The sequence below is a fragment of the Arachis ipaensis genome, chromosome B4, assembly GCF_059453495.1.
Source record: "Arachis ipaensis isolate K30076 ecotype BB chromosome B4, ASM5945349v1, whole genome shotgun sequence".
Taxonomy (NCBI): domain Eukaryota; kingdom Viridiplantae; phylum Streptophyta; class Magnoliopsida; order Fabales; family Fabaceae; genus Arachis; species Arachis ipaensis.
In genome coordinates, this window is record NC_142439.1 from 6373230 (window position 1) to 6395126 (window position 21897).

The following is a 21897-nucleotide window of genomic DNA, read 5'->3' on the forward strand; positions in this document are numbered from 1 at the left end:
CATTGAATCAAGATGAATTTTAGCATCAAGTATCCATGATAAATAATTGTTTCCAGATATATCAAGAGCATTAAATTTAAGAGGAGAGAGTTTCGACATAATGAAAATTTGCTACCTGAAATCTTCTTAAAATTTGATTAGAGTCTCGTACTGATAACGTGTTATGAAATAACTAAATAAATAAATAAAGAAGAGGTAACAAATATAAAATAAAAAAAATATAAAAAGAGAGAAAAATGTGTTAGTAGTATAAGAGAAAGAGAGAATTTTATTGATTGTTCGTGGATATATGGCCTCAGATCATGTCCTATTTATATATGTATGAAGTATTTATTTTTCAACCTTCATTTAATGTGATTCTTTTAGGAATGGGCATCCACATCCTTCATTCTTATCAAAACAGAACGAAAAATATATTATATAACTAATAATAATTTGTCTTTGTAAAAATTACAAAAAAATGCTAGATAATTATTAGATTTTATTATTTTAATTATTAATTAATTATTAATATTAAAAAATATGAGATAAAATATATTATTAAATTATTAATCTAAAAAATTAAAAAATTAAATTAATAATTAAATAATAATAAAAAATAATAAATTTTGATGCGGTAACATTTTTCTATCTGAAATAGTAGATCTAAGCTAAGGTTAACATAAGAGAAAAAAATGATGATCTCCTAAAGTAGGTGGGGCAAAATGAACGGCTAAGATTAATTGAAGATGGGGTTGGGCATGGAGCAGCGCAGGATAGAGAGAAAGCATGAAGTGCAAAATAGATAGGATAGGAGAAGACAAGGTTACCCCTTTCGGTAGTGTTCCTACCACTCACTAACGATGGGGTATCCCAATCTGAACACTCTCAGTCTCAGCCACCAACCCCCCCCCACCCCCCAACACAATATTTTTAGTATACAGGTCCACCAGATAAGCAAAGTTTTTAATTTCATACACATATAACATATATATAGAGAAAAAGGTTATCTATTTCATTCTCATGACACCCTTCTATCTTGTGCCATTGCCACTGCTCCTATAACTTTGTTCCATTCACAACAAATCCGGACACCCAACATAACCAACTCTGTAAGTTCTTTCAACGTTTTCTGTTACTTTCTCAATGTTACATTTTTGCAATCGATTATTCTGCTGATTCTCAATCTATGATTTGAAGCTTAGATCTGTACATTTGATAAGATTCAATTTTCCCCGGTTATGGATTTGTTTCTTTTAATCACATGATTCCCCTTGGCATGTGTGATGCGTCACTTGCCGCCTTGCATTGATTTTGATTCCATTTCTGAGTTCTCCGTATCACTTCTGGTTTCAAGATAAGAACTCGAATTGTTCTCAAAGGTTTCACCTTTTTAGGAATCTGGCAACTGGGCAGTGGATATTAGCATCATATTTGTTTCTGCCTGCAGCGTTTTGATCAGTTCTGGAACTGTTTCATATCTCAATGAATTAGCATCTAATTGTTTGTTTATGAGCTGGGAGAGTAAATTAATGAGCAATGTACTATACTTGAATTCACATGATTCCTTATCAATGACATGAAATTCTTTTATGTCTCAGATAACAGAAAATGAGGGGGGGATTGTGGCAGCTTGGGCAATCAATCACCCGCCGACTTGGCCATGGTGATAAGAAGGCTGTTGCTCGTCGATTTTTCGCCTCTGAAGCTGAACTGAAAAAGACAGTTCTGTATGATTTCCATATCGCTAATAGTGGGAAGATGGTGCCATTTGCTGGATGGAGCATGCCAATCCAATACAAGGATTCAATCATGGACTCAACAATAAACTGTAGAGAGAATGGCAGCCTTTTCGATGTTTCCCATATGTGTGGGCTAAGCCTGAAGGGAAAGGACTCTGTTCCATTCCTTGAAAAGCTTGTCATTGCTGATGTTGCTGGGCTTGCCCCGGGAACTGGATCTTTGACTGTTTTCACAAATGAGAAAGGAGGGGCGATCGACGACTCGGTGATTACCAAGGTGAAGGATGATCACATATACTTGGTTGTGAATGCTGGCTGTAGAGATAAGGATCTGGCTCATATTGAGGAGCATATGAAGGCATTCAAGGCCAAAGGTGGTGATGTTTCGTGGCACATCCATGATGAGAGATCCCTTCTTGCTCTGCAGGTCATTTGTCACACTCTTGTACATTTGCTTCATGTGTCTTAACACACTTTGAACTTGCTGTGTTTTAGGTTTATTTTCTTGTTTTGAATTTCCTTTTTTAGCAGTTTCTGTATTTTGTTTGATAAGATCTAGAACTTAATGGCAACCTTTGGGGTGGCAGTAAATATCACCTGCACTCTGGATATTTGGTAGAGTAACTCATTATGTTATGTATATATTGGAATTGGACTACTAAATTGTTTAGGTGATTTTTGAAGTTTGAAGTTGACTGCTAAATTGGACTTATGAATCTCTATTCCCGGAGAAAAACTAAGTATCCTAGTGTTCCTGCAACAGGGTCCTCTTGCTGCTCCTGTTCTTCAACATCTGACAAAAGAGGATTTGAGCAAGCTGTACTTTGGGATGTTCACTGTGATAGACATCAATGGCTCACAGTGTTTTCTCACCCGCACAGGGTATGCTTTCTTGTGATTTCTCTCTAAAATTTGAAATTTACCATAGTAATGCTCTTTGAAATTCTCTCTCATTTCACTTCTGCTACATCAATGTCAAATTCTGTCTCATAATTCAGTTTTTCTTGTTAGCCATTGGCGTACTTTGCATAATATCATTGAGACTTTCAGGTATACTGGGGAAGATGGTTTTGAGATCTCAGTTCCTTCTGAGAATGCAGTCGATCTTGCCAAGGCAATCCTGGAAAAATCCGAAGGGAAAATAAGACTGACCGGATTGGGTGCCCGAGACAGTCTGCGACTTGAAGCCGGATTATGTCTGTATGGTAATGACATGGAGCAACACATTACACCTGTTGAGGCAGGACTCACATGGGCCATTGGTAAGAGAAGAAGAGCTGAGGGTGGTTTTCTTGGAGCTCAGTTTATACTGAAACAGCTTGAGGAAGGTCCTAAGATCAGACGTGTTGGTTTCTTTTCTACTGGACCACCGCCTAGAAGCCACAGCGAGATTCAAGATGAAGGTGGCAACAACATCGGAGAAATCACCAGTGGTGGATTCAGCCCTTGCCTCAAGAAGAACATAGCGATGGGATATGTGAAATCAGGATTGCACAAGGCAGGAACCAAAGTAAAGATCATTATCCGAGGGAAAGCCAATGAAGGGGTTGTTACAAAAATGCCTTTTGTACCAACCAAATACTACAAGCCCTCCTAATTAACCTTGGATCACTTTGAACATTTCATTCCACATACCCTCTTGACCAGTTTTTCCTTAATCTGAATGTTCAACTTTTATGACACTATCCCTACTCATATCAAGTACAAGGAGAATGATTGATTTGCTTTGATGACTGTTTTCATTTAAAACATGTATGATAGTTGAATTCAACCTGTTATCTTGCAGTTGCACACATTGTTCATATAAAATAATTCTACTTTTGTGAGGCCACACCAACTTTAAACTTTTATGCAAATCCAGGATGGCACATTGCCCCTGATACACTTTATGCAAATTAACAATAGAGATCATTATCACAGAAAATGTTTCTTCTAGGGGCTTTTCATACATCAATCAACAATCTTCGAGGGTCCTCCACAACATCTTTGATGCGGCGCAAGAAAAAGACGGCCTCTCTTCCATCGATCAGTCGATGATCATATGTAAGTGCAATGTACATCATTGATCTTGGAACTACTTCACCCCCAACAACCATTGGGCGGTTCACTATAGAGTGCATACCAAGTATTGCTGACTGCCACCATTAAGATATTAGAAAAAGAATTAGTATGTTTACTGATACAATAGATCCATAGAGTCAAATGAAGCATGAAAAATGATAGGTGAGTTGAGCAATCATGTGGCTGGCATAGTATGAATATTTGCATAACCATTAGTTAAAATTCTTGCAGTCCTTTTGGTGATAGAATTATAACGGATCTGTGGAACTCACCTGAGGGGGGTTGATGATTGGGGTACTTAAAAGGCTTCCATAAACGCCACCATTTGATATGGTGAATGTACCTCCAGCCATTTCATCAATTGATATGGTACCATCGTTTGCCTTCTTTGCAAGCATGTTGATTTGCTTCTCAATGTCAGCAAAATTCAATTTATCAGCTTCGCGTAATACCGGAACAACAAGACCCTGAAACAAAACCCCATAAGAGTGAATCAGATATCACAGACATCAGGAAAGAAAAAGATCAAAATATTTTCAAGAATAAATATGATCTGAAATAGTTATATATAGAATATAGAGATAAGATCATAAGATAAACACCTTTGATGTACCAACTGCAATACTAATGTCAATATAATCTCTATAGATGATGTCATCTCCATCAATTACACCGTTGATAACTGGTTGGTGCTGGAGTGCACTAACAGCAGCCTGACATGAGAAGAGTCACTAAATAAACACCATCAAGGTGCTGCAAACACATTGCAATATTGGCATATCTAAGGTACCTTAACAAATCCAGACATAAGTCCTAACTTCACACCATGTCTCTCGAAAAAGGCATCCTTGTAGTCAGCACGAAGCTTCATCAAATTAGTCCTGAACCAGTGAATATTCGAAGCAGCAGAAGTTAAAGATACAATTCAAAACCAGAGGGCACCATGGACAAAACCAAAGCATAGATTTAGTAACTTAATAACAAACAACTTACATATCAACTTCATTAAACGTTGTCAGCATGGCAAAAGTGTTCTGTGCATCCTTCAAACGCGTCGCCACACGTTTCCTGAGTCTTGTCATAGGAACCTGAGATTTTACAGTTTGAAAACACAAGCAACATGTGACAAATTACAAATAAGTCATCTTAAATAGATCTTTCAACAGGTAAATAAGCAATAGTTAGATGATAGCAACACTTACTCTTCTTTCCCTTTCCTTGGGGGGAAGTTGAGGTTCCTTCACTGAGGATTTAGAAGGCTGTGCTGCCTGTGCATCTGTCGCGGATGATGGACGGGATGAGGCTTTGGGAGAAGAGGGCTTAGCCTTGGGAAGTTCCTCAGTAACAGTTTTCTTTTCTGCCGGAGATGACTCAGGAGGTGGCTTGCTAGTTACTTTTTCAGATGAGGCTACATGAGCAACACCTTCACCAGATTTTGAAATTACAGCTATCTTGATACCAGGTTGAACAACATCGCCTTCTTTGGCAACAAGCTAGGGACAAGTCAACAAAACAAAGTCAAAGACATAATCATAACTTCTAAAGGTATAGTACTTTAATTAATCAGATTTAATACCTTCTGTATTATGCCAGCCTCAGGACTATTCACATCAATGGTCACCTACATGTGTCATACAAAGAAATAAGAATTTCATACCCGAATTCGGTTAAAACATAGTCCTCTGAATGCAAAGTCATTTTCCTAAGTACCTTATCTGTTTCTATTTGTGCAATTGGCTCATCAACTTCGACGCGATCACCAGGCTCTGCTCCCATTTTGTAAAATCATTAACACAAGCAACATAAGAAATTTCATGTATAAGAACAAAATCTGCCAATCCAGATCACTTGGTAGTAGATAGCTTACTCTTCAAGAATTTTGCAAGAGTGCCATCACTAATGGATTCACCCATAAAGGGCACAACAGCATCAGCCAAATCTCCTTCAGTGGAACAATAAAATAAAATAAAAATCTCAATATATTGAACTTCAAGTAATAGAACACCTTCAATAGTTTTAAAAACATGATACCATACCATTTTCTGAAGAGTAAAGCCTAGTCCACATGGACAGAGGAAAAGATACTTGAACACCCCTGCAACAACAAATTGTATTCATGATCTTAATTTATATTAACTCATTTTATGTCTTAGCATCATAAAAACTGAGAAAAAAAATGTATACTGCTAGTAAATCATATTCCAGAGGAAAGGAAAATGTCACTGACCTGATATGTTTGACATGAGCTGGATAACCTGCCATCAAGTGTAAGCTAATATGATTCATATGAAGTAGCAGTATTAATGAATACTTGTTTAACATGAGAATTAAAACTTAACTAGACATACACTGGCAAATAGAAACTTAAGTAATTACCAGGGCAACCTTGGCGACCAGCAATGTTAACAATGTTTGATCCTCTTCCAAGAAGCACCAACTGCGATCAATAATCGAAACATGTAATTCAAGCAACCAATAAGTTATCCAGTTTTAAACAAGCAGAACTCAAGTTAAATCACGAAATCCTTGAAACTCAGTTGCAAAGAAGAACAAACTCCAAGCCTTAAACCGGGAGATACAGCCAAATACAGAACTAACAGAAGCAATACAGCATATCACATAACTAAACCTACATTGTAACAGATATAATGCCATCATGAAGATTAAACAAGTTAAGCTCTTAGGAAAGTTAGTCCAAGCTTGTATAAGATTTGTGACTTAATTAGAGAATAAAAACATAGATTGGTTAGTTACTGTTGATGCATTCAACTAGAGCTAGAGCTATATATGTGAATGAATGCGAACAGTAGGTACCCTTTTTGCTATGGTGGCATAACGTGGCGAGTTAGGAGGAGGAGGCCCCTGCAGTGCCTGCTTCAAAACCTGAACTCTCCGAAATTAGAAGGAAGCAAATAAAAGGATGAAGGCATGGAAGCTGAAATTTGAGAATGAATGAAATGCTTACCGAGGGTGTGGAGAAAGCATTAGTAGCAAGTTTGCGCCTGATGATGGTTGGCCACATGATCACAATGTTTTTTTGAATGGTGAAGAACAGAACAGAACAGAACAGAACAGAGAAGAGAGAGAATGAACGACACCTTTTGAATATGAATGGGGCTTCATTCATTCAATAAACTATCAATTTACGTGTCTGGAAATTGTCTGTGTATGCAGAATGGGAAGCGTCTGGAATGTCCCCACATTTTTTTATTTATTTTCTTTTTAGTTTGTATCATAAAAAAAAGTCTTTTATTTCTTAAGTAGGAAAATAATGATAACAAAGATGGTAATAAACTTTAGATAAAACAGACATACTCTCTGATATTTTAATTTGATAAATTATATTAGTATCTAAAAATAAAATAAAAATCTTGAGTGTTAGGATTTTATTCAATATAATTCATTTAAATTTAGTTTTAAACAAGAAAAGATGCAAGTTTTTTTGTGTCACTTGTTCTGCCCATCACTTATGATTGAAACTTTTATAATTTGTGCAAGATTGGACTATTGGAGAATGCCTGTGACGAGATTTCTTTAGTTCAAATATGGTAAAAGAAACATGCATGAGAATAGGGTTCTTAGTTCTTACCAGTAATTTTACTTTATTCAACATTTAAGTCTTACTTTATGCTTTTACTTTCGTTATTTCTGCCATTCTTCCTTGAGTGAGAGCAGCATGGGCACGCACTTTCATTGGTTGACATTATCAGTATAGGTACGGCGTACATAAAAATCGAATTGATGCGACGAATATTTTTTTTTGAGTTAATAGTCAAAATCGTCCCTGAAAGATACCCCGATCTCCATTTTAGTCCTCGAAAGATAAAATTAATCAAAGTCGTCCCCGAAAGTTATTCACGTTGGTCGAGTTTGTCCTTCCGTCATGTGAGGTAGTGACGTGGCTAACGTTTGGTGAGGTGGAACGTTAAGTGCCAGCGTGGAGAGGTGCAAAACGACGTAGTTTCATACCCTGAGCCCGAAATCAGTGGAACGACGTCGTTTATGAGGCACATGTGGATATTCAAACGTTCTGCCCTTCTCTTCTCTCGTAACAAACCTCTTCCACTTTCGCTCCAAAACCCCTCGTCTTTTCTCTACCCTGGTACTCTGCACAAAGATCCTTTGATCAGAACTTGGTGGCGTTATCGAGCATTCGTGTGTGCGAGGCTTGTAGAAGAGTAGGCCCTGCTACGTTGGAGGAGGTCGCTGAGGAGTTTCGTAGTTGGAGGAAGGAACAGTAACTTCCATAGGTAAGGCTTAATTTTTTTCACAGTTTCTGTTGATTTTGCAATGTTGGTGTCCGTTGGTTTTGGGTGTCTTAGTTCTAAGAACCATCTAGTGAGGCTAGGGTTTGGACTAGCTACACAATATTCTATATGCGTTTGTTAGGGATTTTCTGGTCCTTATGTGGTGGATTTTTCTGGGAGTTGAGGGTTTGCGATGGTTATGATTATGTAGTTTGCTGTGTGTTTACATGCAGTTGTAAGAGAGGAGTTGTTTTAGATTTTGATGTTGACTACATTTATTTGTACTTGTAGATGGAGGGTCCTCCGATGACTTTTGTATTTCACCATGGGGGGAAGTTTAAAAAGGATGAGGGTGGATATCTGTACTATGAACCGGATCACACAGAGGTGTTAATGGGAGTTGAAGCTGACACACTTGACGTGTTCTTTGTGAGGGGGTACTATGTCGAACTGGGATATGCTGAGGCTAGGGAGTGCTGGTGGAAATCTCCAGGAGTTCCCCTTGAATATGGGCTGAGGAGGCTGGCCACAGATGATGATTTGGTTGCAATGGTGAAGGATTGCAGGAGGAACTTCAACTTGATCAACCTGTATTTCGAGCATGGTGTTTCAGAGCCATGTGTGGTTGATGAGCAGGAAGGAGATGTGCCTAAAATTAACCCAACCCAGACCAAGAGACATCAGTCTCAACCCACCAAGTTACCATCCCAGCAAAAAGCAAGCTCTGAGTCCACGAAGGCATCAGCTGAAGGAAGCAGATTATCTCAGCCTTCAAAGTTGCCTTCTCAGTCCAAGAAATTTTCTACCAAATCCACAAAGGAACCAAGTCAGCCTAGTAAACTGCCTACCCAGCCCACTAAGCAACCAATACAGCCCACTAAGGAGCCCACTAAGCCCACTGGACCATCATTGAAGCCCACGGGTCCATCAGCTAAGCCCACTAGACCAACCACTAAGCCCAGCAGACCATCATCTCAGCCCACCAAGAAGTCACATGAACCTGTGCAAACTTCATCACAGCAGAGAAAGGCCTATAGTCAGCCTACCAAACCTACCCCTGCTACAACTCAGCCTAAAGGAAAGGCCAAGGTCACTACCACCACAAGGGCAGGCAGGCATGTGAAGGCAATAGAGGTTGAGGAAGACAGTGACTCTCATGACTCCTATGAGAGTGCTGAAGACAGCCTTTACAAACCTCCAAAGGTGCTAGGAGATGATGAATCTAGCAGTGACAGTGATGATGGTGTCAACTCTACAAGGCTGAACAAAAAAAGGGAAGTTAAGGAGAAGCACAAGCCTGCTAAGACCAGATTGGCAGAGAAAGAAATAGAGACTGACGATTCAAGCTATGAAGCTTCTGAGAGTGAGGATGAAAGTGACTCAGGTATTTGGTTAAATCAATTGGTTTGTAGATGTTGATTTAATTTTGGTCACATGACTGATTACTTAATTTGTGGTTTCTATTTGGCAGACCTAGAGGATAATCCCCTTGAGGACAATGATTCGGATCTCAACTCATGGCACTCGGAGGACTCAGGCCAGGAACTAGACTCTGATGAGGAATCACCAACTGTCTATCCCCAGTATAATGACAAGGCAAAGTTCGGGGACCTCAAGTTTGAGGTTAGTATGATATTCAAATCAAAGGAACATTTTATGCATGCAACTAGGGACTACACAATCCAATTAGGTAGAAACATATTGTTTACAAAGAATGATAATGTTCGGGTTAGGGCTGTGTGTAAGGCTGAGGGTTGTCCTTGGGTAGTTTACTGTGCACGAAGTAAGCAAGACGGGTCGTGGCAGATTAAAACCCTGGTTGACAACCATATCTGTCCTAGAAGGAGAAAAAACAGGGCAGCCACCCAACAGTGGACACTAAGCAAACTTGTTCCAAAACTTAGGAAGCATCCTACAATGAGACATCGTGAAGTGTATGAGTGGTTTGTGAGGAAGTGTAACGTAAACCTGAACAGCACCTGCATCACTAGAGCATTGAAAGCTGCTAGGAAAGTGGTAGAGGGTGATGAAGTTGCTCAGTATGGACTTATCTGGGACTATGCGAATGAGTTGCTTACAAGTAACCCTGGGTCTACAGTTCAAGTTGGTGTAATCCCAATGCCACAGGGTCCTCCTCAGTTTGAGAGGTTCTATGTGTGTCTTGATGCCTGTAAAAAAGGATTTAAGGCTGGGTGTAGACCGATGATAGGTTTAGATGGGGCTTTTCTTAAGACCCTACACGGTGGACAAATATTGACGGCGTGTGCTCAGGATGCCAATAACCACATATTTGTTGTTGCCTATGCAATTGTGGATGTGGAAAACAAGGACAACTGGAAATGGTTTCTGGAGCTCCTGCAATCAGACCTTAGCAACTTCCTTGGCAAAAACTTGTGCCTCATTTCAGACATGCAGAAGGTCAGGACTAAATTGATTTAATTAGTTATACTTCTAGGACTAAATTGATTTAATGATCATAATTGAGGGATTCTTTTGACTAACAATCTTTTCGGGTTTCTTTGTTTCTGGCAGGGACTCATCCCAGCAGTGAAGGAAGTCATGCCCATGGCCCAGCACAGGTTCTGTGTGTGGCATCTGTGGCGGAATTTTTCAAAACAATGGGGTAGCACGGAGTTGAAAGACCTGGTTTGGGAGTGTGCTCGATCAAGGACACGTAATGAGTTCGAGAGGAACATGAAGAGAGTAAAAGTGATTAACGAACAGGCTTGGCAGTATCTTGAAAAGTGGCCGAAGGAGGCTTGGACTAAGGCTTACTTCAGTGAGGACCCTAAGAATGACAATATTTGCAACAATGCTTGCGAATCATTCAATGCTAAGATAAAGCATGAGAGGACCAAGCCGATTTTAACTTTGGCTGAAGAGGTGAGGAGAATAATCATGAAGAGCATGGTCGATAACAAACTGAAGTTGAACACTTATCAAGGAATTTTACCCCCGGTTCAGCAAAGCAGACTAGAAGCCATGACAAAGTTATCTAGTCATTGGGCTCCCCAATGGTGCGGGGATGAAAAAGAGGAGCTGTTTGAAGTACATGGCTGGCCCACAAACATGGTGGTCGACCTGGGAAAGCACACTTGCACCTGTCGATTCTGGCAACTCACAGGTAATTCATTCGGACCCTATAGATACTTCCCTTAGCATGAATTAGTCAGAGTTGCTTTTGGTTTTCTCATTAACTTTGTCTGTCTACACTTGGCACAGGGATGCCATGTATGCATGCAATTTCAGCAATTCAAGACAAAAATGGTAAGAGAATTGAGGAGTATTGCCATGAGTTGTTGACAATGGAGGCGTATAAAAGGACATACTGTTTCAATGTTAACCCGGTTAAAGGACAAGATTTGTGGGAGAAAACATCTTCACCTGCCCCTGTCCCACCCCCAATCAAGCCTAAACCTGGGAGGCCTACCAAGAAGAGGAGAAAGGACAAAGGAGAGCAGCCAGTTGGGTCAGGCACTAAGATGAAGAGGAAGTACAACCCAATTAGGTGCATGTTTTGTGGTGAAGTTGGACACAACAAGAGAAGCTGTGCAAAGAAGAAAAAGGAGGATGCTGAGGATCAAGCTAGGCAAATGCAACTTCAGCTTGCCCTTCCTAATGGGCCTGCTCCCCCTACAGATGACCCAAACACCAACAATGAAGTTCAATCACATTCTCCCCCTCCTCCCCCAGTCCAGCCAGAACCTGCTGTGGAAGTCAACCAACCAGTGCAAGATACCCAACTGCCTGTTCAAGACATTCAGGTTATTTATTTGCTGCTTTTTATTCTGCCCAATTGCATTTGTTTTATTTACTTGAAATTAATTGGTCTGCAACTGGCCTATGCAGGGTGAAAAGAGAGGCAGGCCACCCAAACTGCATGTAATAAAAAAAAAGGCAAGATCAAATGCCTCCACCCAGTCATCTGTGGCCATATCTGCTGAGACATTGAAAGGAACAACTTCTGCCACTGCAAAGAAGATGCAAACCTTCATGACATTCGTGCCTACTCCAGGGTTCAAGCGTCCAAGAAAGAAAGATTAATATGTTTAACTAGGAAATATATTTTGTATGTAGTTGAAAAGTTTGCTTTTTGGGAACATGGCTCTGTAAACTGCCTCTGTGTTCAGGATCATTTAAATTAGGCCTAGTATGTTTTTTTATTTACATGAACAATGTTGTCTCAACAATGTTGTCTGGATCCTTTCTCACCTTTGTAGTGTGTCTACTAAGACATTATGATATCAATATAATTATGATGTTTGTTATGAATTACAATTATTTTGTCTACTGTTATATATGGTTCTATTTGGTGAAAAGATACTTATAATAGTTCACACATCACCATCATGTATTCTCAGTGAAACCCATCAAGCTTAAACAACAAGTTTATGTTAAATTAAAGACAATTAAACCATACTTTCATTCATAATTAACATCATCATTACATATCAACTAATTCAATTTCTCTGATCTAACAACACCTCTAACACACAAGAACATAACACTCCAATTGTGGCTTTACTTGGAGATTAATGTGACCAACAGTGATACACACAATACAGTAGCCACCACCACTGCAACTGACAGGAACATTATCAGCATCTTCATTGCTCTAACCTCACCCTCCAAGCTACCCAATCTCCATGACACATTCAGTCTCCATTCATCATAGTCCCCACCAACCTCTGCATCAGTTTCCGCCCCTGCTACATACCCATCTTCCTCAACCCACCTAAAGAAGTTGCAGTGACTTCCCTTCTGAATTTCCAAAAAAAATAAAATCAATTTCAACAACCCAGCATAATAGACAAAGGAATATTGAAAACAAGCTTAATATATCATAACCTAACTCACCGGGTATCTGGCACAGGTGTGGAACAACCTATCCGGATTCTCTCTTGTGCCGGATTTCTTGATTGTCGTCTTCAACCCACAAAAGCAAGTCTGGTCCTTCATCTTCCTCCTCCGTCGCATGGCAGAGTTCGACTCATGGCTACCGATAGACTGCGACGGCAGGTCACCACTCCGGCTTCCACTCATCATAGCAGCGACTCCTCAAAGATACATCGCCACCTGAGAATCGCGCACATATATGCTTCAGATTGGGGGTTAGGGTTGTAACATTAGGACTAATTTGACATAACTAATCAAACATATCTTATCAGCATTAACGGTTGCCATGCTGGACCTCTCCACGCTGGCACTTAACGTTCCACCTCACCAAACGTTAGCCACGTCACTACCTCACATGACGGAAGGACAAACTCGACCAACGTGAATAACTTTCGGGGACGACTTTGATTAATTTTATCTTTCGAGGACTAAAATGGAGATCGGGGTATCTTTCAGGGACGATTTTGACTATTAACTCATTTTTTTTTCTATTAGTACTTACAAGAAAAAAATCGACAAAAATACATATGAATTTTTATATAATGGACAAGTACATTCTAATTTTTTTAATGAGTTATTTGTACAATTAATATGAAACTCTATTGTCATTTTTAATTTTTCGTCGCCTAAATAATTTTTTCAGGAGTGGTAGAGACCAGATAGTACGTTATTGTGTGGTGACCGTTTTGAATGACACCGTGAAAAATAAAATTATTACATTATTAAATTTGTTAAATTAGAAAAAAAAGTTTTATAAGTTATGTCTCTTCATTCTCTTCGTTCTCATAAGTCAGTGTTAAATGAAAATATGACGTAACAGAGAGTAAATAATGAGAGTAAATTTTTAAACACTTTGCAACTAAGTTTGTTGCATTTCGTTGCTTTCATCATATTCTGAAGGCAAACATGATAGGATGAGAAGCGTCGAAGTCCACACGCAGGCGTATGCGAAGGAGGAGAGTTCAGCATCAGATGCGATCAAAGGTAATGCTTCCTTCCCTTGAATATGTGTTTGTTGTTACATTGAATCAAATGTAGGAAATAGATCTCCAAATCATTCTTTATTGTCTAATCTAAATAGTGTTCATACGTACCTGTGTTATGATATGAAAATGCATCAATTTGGTTGTTCTATAGTTTGATTGAGGGTTTTTCGATAAACAGATGGCAAATCACATAACTTTTGTGTATCATCACAAGGGAATATTTGAGAGAAACATGAATGGAGTTCTGAAATATGTTGGAGGAGTGGTTGCTGTGATTTCTAGGGTAATGAATGTCGAAACTCTGAATACATTTTTCATGGTGGGGTTATTTAAGGATTTGGGGTATGTTTCTTTCAAGAATTTTTACTGGGCTGAGAATAAAATATGCAATGATTTGCATTTAATTAGGTTTGACAGTGATGTAGTCTGAATATATGAATTCGCTATTGAAAATAGGAGAATATACCATATTTATTGGGATCATACTGTTGATTTACCTGAAGAAGTTGAAGTGGTAGATGTTGTAGATGATGAGTCAGACCCAATTTCTGATACCGTTGAATAACCTACACTACAAAAAATCCGAAAAAAAGAAGTAAGATGGCAATCCATAGAAAGCTAACCCCGAAAAAGAAGATAGATGTTAAGAATGGAAATAAGAAAAACAGAACCAACTAAAGTTGCAATCAAAGCCAAAAACCCACATCTCCCAATCCTGTTCCTACAAACTAACCAATGCCACAACTCGAATTCCTAAACGTCAACCAAAACACCACTCAGCAGCAAAGTCAAGCCGAAGTACCACCTCCGAATGTATCCCAAAAGCCCACCGAAGGCCATATTGAAGTCGAAACACAACCTGAGAGATTACCTTAACCAAATACTGCTTACAAATCCAGGATCAACTATGCATTTGGATACCACTCCAATGCCTGACTCTCTGCCCTTGTTCAAGAGAGTTTACATTTCTTTTGAGGCATGTAAGAAGGGTTTTGTCCTAGGGTGTAGATCATTCATTGGCCTTGATGGTACATTCTTGAAGGGCTTCTATGGAGGATAGCTACTCACTGCAATAGGTCAAGATGCGAACAATTAGATTTTTTTTCAATTGCCTATGCCGTGGTGGATTCAGAAACCATAGATATCTGGAAATGGTTCCTGAAGCATTTACACAACGACTTGGGCAACTACAAAGTACATGGTTGGAACTTCAATAGTGACCAACAAAAGGTATGCAGTTAATCGTTGTTAAATTCAAATGAACTTTAATTGTATTAATCACTGACATGTTAATTGAACATGGTCTTATTCCGACAATGCAAGGGTCGACAGGTATTACTTAAGGAAGTGGGAGAAGCTATTCTTATTTATACATTGTCTTGCTTCAAGTTGCCTGATTGTTTAATTTTGAAAATTCACTCTCTACTTTCTCAGTTCTGGTGGGGACAAAAAGGTTCTGAAAGGCGAATGGCTTAGATTAGTCAGGACACTATGACTCGCCCACGAAGAGAAGGAAGCCTCGGATTTAAAGATCTTAGAATCTAAAATCTGGCGCTTTTAGGCAAACAGTTTTGGCAAATCGTAACACAGCCTACTTCCCTGCTATCCAAAATCCTAAGAGGTAAATACTTTAGCAATGGTAATGCTATAACGGCAGAAATTGGAGTCTTACCTTCTTGGGGATGGAGGAGCATACTGAAAGGCCGAAAGATTGTTGAAAAAGGTCTTAACTGGGCTGTGGATACTAGAGAGAATATCCAAACCTTTGAGGATCTTTGTCTGCCTCCTCCGTATCCTTTAATGATTTCTGACATGCCAAATAGACAGGTTATTTCTGAGTTGGTTCCAAGAGTTAAAGATCTAATTACTAAAGATAGGAATTGGAATCAGAATCTCATTCAAGAATTATTTCCCCAAAACGTTGCAGATAGGATTTTGTCAATTAAAATTCAGCAGAGTAGGAACAAATTACAATGGGATTTGAACAAATCCAAGCAATATGATACAGTTTCAGATTACAGAATTGGCTATTTATTTTACCATCCGTCTCTGGAGCTTTGCCCTAATTATATGCAGCAGAAAAAGCCGTGGATTGATTTATGGAAGTTGAACTTGCCTCACAAAATTAAGCTATTTATCTGGAAAGCTCTCCATGGACGGCTTCCGGTGCTTGCTCACATTCATCACCACATCCCATTTATATCGCCAATATGCCCCTGCTGTCATGAAGCAATAGAAACAGTCACTCATTGTTTGATCGATTGTTCTAGAATTAAAGAAGTATGGTCTCAGAGTTATTTTCATGACTGTCTTCCCCCTTAGAGTCCTAACGACTTTTGGACATGGTGGACTGCATCATCAGAGATGCTTAACCCATTGAAGAATGCTGACCGTAATCCTCAATTACTTGCCATCATTTGCTGGAACTGTTGGAAAGCTCGCAACCAATTAATTTTTGAAGGTTCTACTTCAATGCCGTTTGCCATTCTAGCAAGCTCTGTCAAGTTGCTCCGTAAAATCTAAAGAACTCCCAGTTTAAATTGTCATCTCCATGAGACAAATTCTTAGTTTCATTCAATTTGATTTATCATTCTTTCTTCTTTAAGATTTTTCTTCATTTTTTTTACTATGTACCGTTGGATGAATACTTTCAGTATATTGTTTTAAAAAATTCCTACTTTTTATTATGCTATCCTACTTTTGAACATTTTTATATTTTATTTTTCAATAATTAATAAAATATAACTTACTATCTTTTAGGAAAAAAATAATATTTGGGTTATTATTAAGAACAATAGCGTTAACCCTACAAATTTTATGTACAAATTTTTAATGGGTTAATACTCAAATTCGTCCCCGAAATATTACGCGATCTTCATTTTTGTCTCCGAATGATTTTTTTAATCAAATTAGTCCCTGAAAGATAAAAAATAAGTCAAATTAGTCCTTCTGTCAGTTGGGCGATGACGTGACACGTTAAGTGCCACGTGGCATGATGACGTAGCATGCCACGTGGCAAGTCAACGCCACGATCAACGCCATGTGGCAGGTCAGCGACACGTGGCACGCCACGTGGCAGGTCAACGCCACGTGTCACTTGACATGTACAAAAGATTTTTATAGTCAAAATAGTCATTGAAAGTCTAGACGTAAGTCATTTTCATCCCTCAAATTTTAAAAATTAGTCAAACTAGTCCTTATATAATTTTTTTTTTATTTTTTCTTTTTAATATTAAATTTGAAATATTTTTTGATACTACTAATTTTAATAGAAATGTAATTGACAAACAAAACATTAGTAATTGTATCTTTTCTTCTTAAAATTTTTTTTCAATAAAATTGTCTCTCTCCTTTAATTCTTCTCAAAATCTCTCTTATTCTTTTCTATTCTAAAACCTTTTTCTTACATACATTTTACTGGAATATATATATATATACACTCAAAATTAAAATGTATGTATTTATTAACCTAAACAAAGTTATATGCTCGAAATCAAAATTTATGTATGTTAAGTTAAATAAAGTTATACCACTATTTTTTTCTACTACATCTTTTTTTGTCCATTACGGTATTACTTACGTATAGAATGTAATGATAGTAATACTTAGAGTCAAAATTTGTGGATCTTCTTAAATTTTGACTCTAAGTATCACTATCATTACATCCTATATGTAAGTAATACCGTAATAGAAAAAAATATGTAATAGAAAAAAATAGTAGTATAACTTTGTTTAGGTTAACAGTGAGTTTGTGCTAATATAATTTATGTTTGGCAATTTTTATTGAAATTGATTTTGATAAAATAAATATTATTTGAATAATATTAGTTAAAATTACTTCTACATAAATAATTAATTAATTACTAAAAAAATATAATATTAAATTATAATATTATTTTTTTAAATATATTTAATCTTTTTATATATTTCTTTAGTATTTTGTATATAGTATTTTTTTATAGTACTCTATTTTAGTATATTATAATTTTTTATTATTATAATAAAAATTAATATTTATTTATAAAATAAAAAATAACATATAAAAATTGACAACTTTTTAAGTATTTTTTTATAGTAAAAATTAATATTTATTTATTAAATTAAAAATAATATATTTTAGTACTCTTTTTAAATATTCTTAATAATTTTATTTTTATTATTATTTTAAATTCTAATTTTTTACAAGTTATATTTTTATTATTATTTATAATTATTTTTTATTTAATTTATTATTTTTAATAGGAATAATAATATATATTAAAAAAATTAAAATAGTAAACAGTGCATAAAATTAGAATAATTATTTTAATATTCTCAATATTTATTTAGAAAAAATTATGGAAAAACCAATAATAACTAGCAACAATCTAAACGTGCTTTTGAATAAACGCAGAAGTTATAATTTTTTGCTTTTAGTGAACGAATTTTTGGGATGCAGAATCACGTTGGCGTTTAGAGAAAAAAAGTTGTCAAACATTAAAAAATAGCGTTCAAAGCACTGAAACGCACTTTTATCCTCTTCAACGTGTTTTAAAGTAGTTCTCTATTTGTTACAGTAGATTTTATACATGGTTAGTAGGCTCAGGATTCGGTGGTCCCAGAACGTTTGGACCACTTAGTGGTCCCATAACAAAACATGTTTTTTAAGTTTTTTTAACAACTGCTACATAGTCCTTTAACTAATTTTAATTATAAATTGACCCCATATATTTTATATAATTATAAAAACGATTTTTTATTTTATAAATAATTAATTTATCATAAATTTATCATGTTCATTAACAATCAAGAACAAAAACAATTTTTTGGCCATTACAATCGATTAAAATATTAAATTTGATTCGTCTCGTTTGCGAGGAATCATAAAATTGTGTTTTCTGCGAAAACCAATCGATTGGAATAATGAATCAATCGATTGAATTATATCTCAATCAATTGGATTACAGTTTACCACTAAACAATCGATTGAAAATTGCCAAAAGCATGGTTTTCGCATAACTCAATCGATTGGTCATACGATCCAATCGATTGAACGATGAATAAAAATTGGAATTTTGTAATTCAATCGATTGTTTAGAATTTCCAATCGATTGAATGCTTCAAAACAACCTAGGTCTCACCAAATTCAATCGATTGCTTTTGTGACTCAATCGATTGAATTTACCCAAACAATATGAATTTGCCAATTTCAATCGATTGTAGTGTGTGTGAATTCAAATTCAATCGATTGAAATGATAATTCAATCGATTGAAACGCGATGTATTACGCCTATGTCAGTCTTGTTTTCGTTTTTAAAAATTATCTTCTTATTCATCTATCTTATCTTTAAAATTCTATCTTCCTTTTTTAAGGTTTTATTTTGATTTAGATACTCTAATCTTATCTTTTCCTTAATATTAACATTATAAATTGGTGAATAATCCATCACCAATTATTCAATCCCACCATTAAAATCGTGTATCATTCTCTTTATAAAAAATTTCATTGTTTTTCTTTCGAATATCCATCCATCTACTGAATATCCAATTTTTTTATTTTTTATCCGTTTATTTAATATCCACTTTTTGTTCATCGTTAATTGACAATCACCGTTGCAGCAATCAGCAAAGGTCCAATCAATTTTTTTCATTGTAGTGTTCAGAAAACAATCCATCGTTTTGATTACAAAATCGAGGTAAGTGGATAGAATCTCTAATTTTCCAATTATTCGTTTCGATACTTTATTCGTAAAATTGATTGTGTAATGAAAAAATATTTTTTTTTATCTTTTATTAACTGACAAGATATTGAGAATTACTAAAAAGTAAATAGATGTTATTATTTTTTATTACTAATTAGCTAGCAATCAGGGACGGACCTAGAGGGGGCGAGTAGTGGCCTGGACCCCCCAAAATTTTAAGAAATTATACTTATATATAAGATTTGTGTTTAAAAAATAAAAACAAATATTAGGTAATTTAATAGTTTTATATGTATTATTTTTCACTATGTAATAGATTTATGTCTTAATTGTTAATTCACTAATATTTTTACCTAACTAATTTAATATCATACCCTCAAATCTTTGTACCTTTCAAATTAGTTTTTATATAATAATTTCTATATTTATTTTTTTTAAAAATCATTTGTTTTTTATATTAATATATTTAACATTTATATTTTTATATTAATAATAACTTAAGTAGTTTTGTTTTGGTAATTACATTCATATTTTTAGCAAATAATGTTTGTAAATTCATTCATAAATTATTAACGGGATTTGCTAAAAATGATCCCATATCTTATTAATTAAAATTCATTCTTTCAAAAGTTTTAAAAAATTTTGAAAATAAATTATAAATTATTAATTAATTGAAAGACACGGTACCATTGTAGAATACAAGATATACGATATCTTTATAAAATTTTTCTTTTACCAATGTGAATTTAGAAGAAGAATTAATATTTTTTACAAGAAAATAATATCTACAGTACATAATGCGATTACCAAAACATAACTACTTAAGTTATTATTAATATAAAAAAATAAATGATTTTTAAAAAAAATAAATATAGAAATTATTATATAAAAACTAATTTGAAAGGTACAAAGACTTGAGGGTATTATATTAAATTAGTCAGGTAAAAATATTAGTGAATTAACAATTAAGACATAAATCTATTACATAGTGAAAAATAATACATATAAAACTATTAAATTACCTAATATTTGTTTTTATTTTTTAAACACAAATCTTATATATAAGTATAATTTCTTAAAATTTTGGGGGTCCAGGCCACTACTTGCCCCTTCTAGGTCCGTCCCTGATTGTTAGCTAATGAGTAATAAAAAATAATAACATCTATTTACTTTTTAGTAATTCTCAATGTCTTGTCAGTTAATAAAAGATAAAAAAAATATTTTTTCATTACACAATCAATTTTATGAATAAAGTATCGAAACGAATAATTGAAAAATTAGAGATTCTATCCACTTACCTCGATTTTGTAATCAAAACGATGGATTATTTTCTGAACACTACAATGAAAAAAATTGATTGGACCTTTGCTGATTGCTGCAACGGTGATTGTCAATTAACGATGAACAAAAAGTGGATATTAAATAGACGGATAAAAAATAAAAAAAAATTGGATATTCAGTAGATGGATGGATGTTCGAAAGAAAAATAATGAAATTTTTTATAAAGAGAATGATACACGATTTTAATGGTGGGATTGAATAATTGGTGATGGATTATTTACCAATTTATAATGTTAATATTAAGGAAAAGATAAGATTAGAGTATCTAAATCAAAATAAAACCTTAAAAAAAAGGAAGATAGAATTTTAAAGATAAGATAGATGAATAAGAAGATAATTTTTAAAAACGAAAACAAGATTGACATCAGCGTAATACATCGCGTTTCAATCGATTGAATTATCATTTCAATCGATTGAATTTGAATTTACACACACTACAATAGATTGAAATTGGCAAATTCATATTGTTTGGATAAATTCAATCGATTGAGTCACAAAAGCAATCGATTGAATTTGGTGAGACCCAGGTTGTTTTGAAGCATTCAATCGATTGGAAATTCTAAACAATCGATTGGAAATTCTAAACAATCGATTGAATTACAAAATTCCAATATTTATTCATCGTTCAATCAATTGGATCGTATGACCAATCGATTGAATTATGCGAAAACCATGCTTTTGGCAATTTTCAATCGATTGATTCATTATTCCAATCGATTGGTTTTCGCAGAAAACACAATTTTATGATTCCTCGCGAACGAGACGAATCAAATTTAATATTTTAATCGATTGTAATGGCCAAAAAATTGTTTTTGTTCTTGATTGTTAATGAACATGATAAATTTATGATAAATTAATTATTTATAAAATAAAAAATCGTTTTTATAATTATATAAAATATATGGGTCAGTTTATAATTAAAATTAGTTAAAGGATTATGTAGCAGTTATTAAAAAAACTTAAA

The 21897-nt window shown here is 35.4% G+C and overlaps 3 protein-coding genes across 4 annotated transcripts; 1 reads left to right on the top strand and 2 right to left on the bottom strand.

Moving 5' to 3' along the window:
* The first annotated feature begins 786 nt into the window (after positions 1–786).
* On the top strand, positions 787–3552 carry LOC107638635 (Glycine cleavage T-protein family). Its single transcript, XM_016341988.2, has 4 exons — positions 787–1091; positions 1581–2148; positions 2485–2603; positions 2772–3552. Exons 2-4 carry the CDS (start codon positions 1591–1593, stop codon positions 3316–3318), a joined length of 1224 nt encoding a protein of 407 aa, XP_016197474.1. The 5' UTR covers positions 787–1091; positions 1581–1590; the 3' UTR covers positions 3319–3552.
* On the bottom strand, positions 3442–7011 carry LOC107638634 (dihydrolipoyllysine-residue succinyltransferase component of 2-oxoglutarate dehydrogenase complex 1, mitochondrial). Of its 2 annotated transcripts, XM_016341987.3 has the most exons (14): positions 6748–7011; positions 6597–6665; positions 6159–6219; positions 6010–6037; positions 5819–5877; positions 5650–5724; positions 5493–5548; positions 5359–5403; positions 4985–5275; positions 4776–4870; positions 4573–4663; positions 4385–4495; positions 4055–4249; positions 3442–3856 (listed from the first exon to the last, which is right to left on the bottom strand). In XM_016341987.3, the coding sequence occupies exons 1-14, from the start codon at positions 6907–6909 to the stop codon at positions 3665–3667; spliced, it is 1530 nt and encodes a 509-aa protein (XP_016197473.1). In that variant the 5' UTR covers positions 6910–7011; the 3' UTR covers positions 3442–3664. The 2 variants fall into 2 exon arrangements, with proteins under 2 accessions (XP_016197473.1, XP_088340092.1); XM_088483966.1 differs by lacking the exon at positions 6010–6037 and having other exon boundaries at positions 6133–6219; positions 6748–6895.
* Positions 7012–12550: 5539 nt separating this feature from the next.
* Positions 12551–13075, bottom strand: LOC148566557 (uncharacterized). Its single transcript, XM_088483474.1, has 2 exons — positions 12887–13075; positions 12551–12790 (listed from the first exon to the last, which is right to left on the bottom strand). Exons 1-2 carry the CDS (start codon positions 13073–13075, stop codon positions 12551–12553), a joined length of 429 nt encoding a protein of 142 aa, XP_088339600.1.
* Between the last annotated feature and the right edge of the window lie 8822 nt (positions 13076–21897).

What these genes read in the sequence shown, in the direction of transcription:
- LOC107638634 (XM_016341987.3), bottom strand. Translation starts at nt 6,909, where the DNA reads ATGAATGAAGCCCCATTCATATTCAAAAGGTGTCGTTCATTCTCTCTC. An exon ending in TCTTGCAAAATTCTTGAAGA is followed by an intron (nt 5,549 to 5,649) that starts GTAAGCTATCTA and finishes AAATGGGAGCAG; the next exon opens with AGCCTGGTGATCGCGTCGAA. An exon ending in ACGTTTAATGAAGTTGATAT is followed by an intron (nt 4,664 to 4,775) that starts GTAAGTTGTTTG and finishes TCACTGGTTCAG; the next exon opens with GACTAATTTGATGAAGCTTC.
- LOC148566557 (XM_088483474.1), bottom strand. Translation starts at nt 13,075, where the DNA reads ATGATGAGTGGAAGCCGGAGTGGTGACCTGCCGTCGCAGTCTATCGGT. An exon ending in ACACCTGTGCCAGATACCCG is followed by an intron (nt 12,791 to 12,886) that starts GTGAGTTAGGTT and finishes TTGGAAATTCAG; the next exon opens with AAGGGAAGTCACTGCAACTT.
- LOC107638635 (XM_016341988.2), top strand. Translation starts at nt 1,591, where the DNA reads ATGAGGGGGGGATTGTGGCAGCTTGGGCAATCAATCACCCGCCGACTT. An exon ending in GATCCCTTCTTGCTCTGCAG is followed by an intron (nt 2,149 to 2,484) that starts GTCATTTGTCAC and finishes TTCCTGCAACAG; the next exon opens with GGTCCTCTTGCTGCTCCTGT. An exon ending in TGTTTTCTCACCCGCACAGG is followed by an intron (nt 2,604 to 2,771) that starts GTATGCTTTCTT and finishes TGAGACTTTCAG; the next exon opens with GTATACTGGGGAAGATGGTT.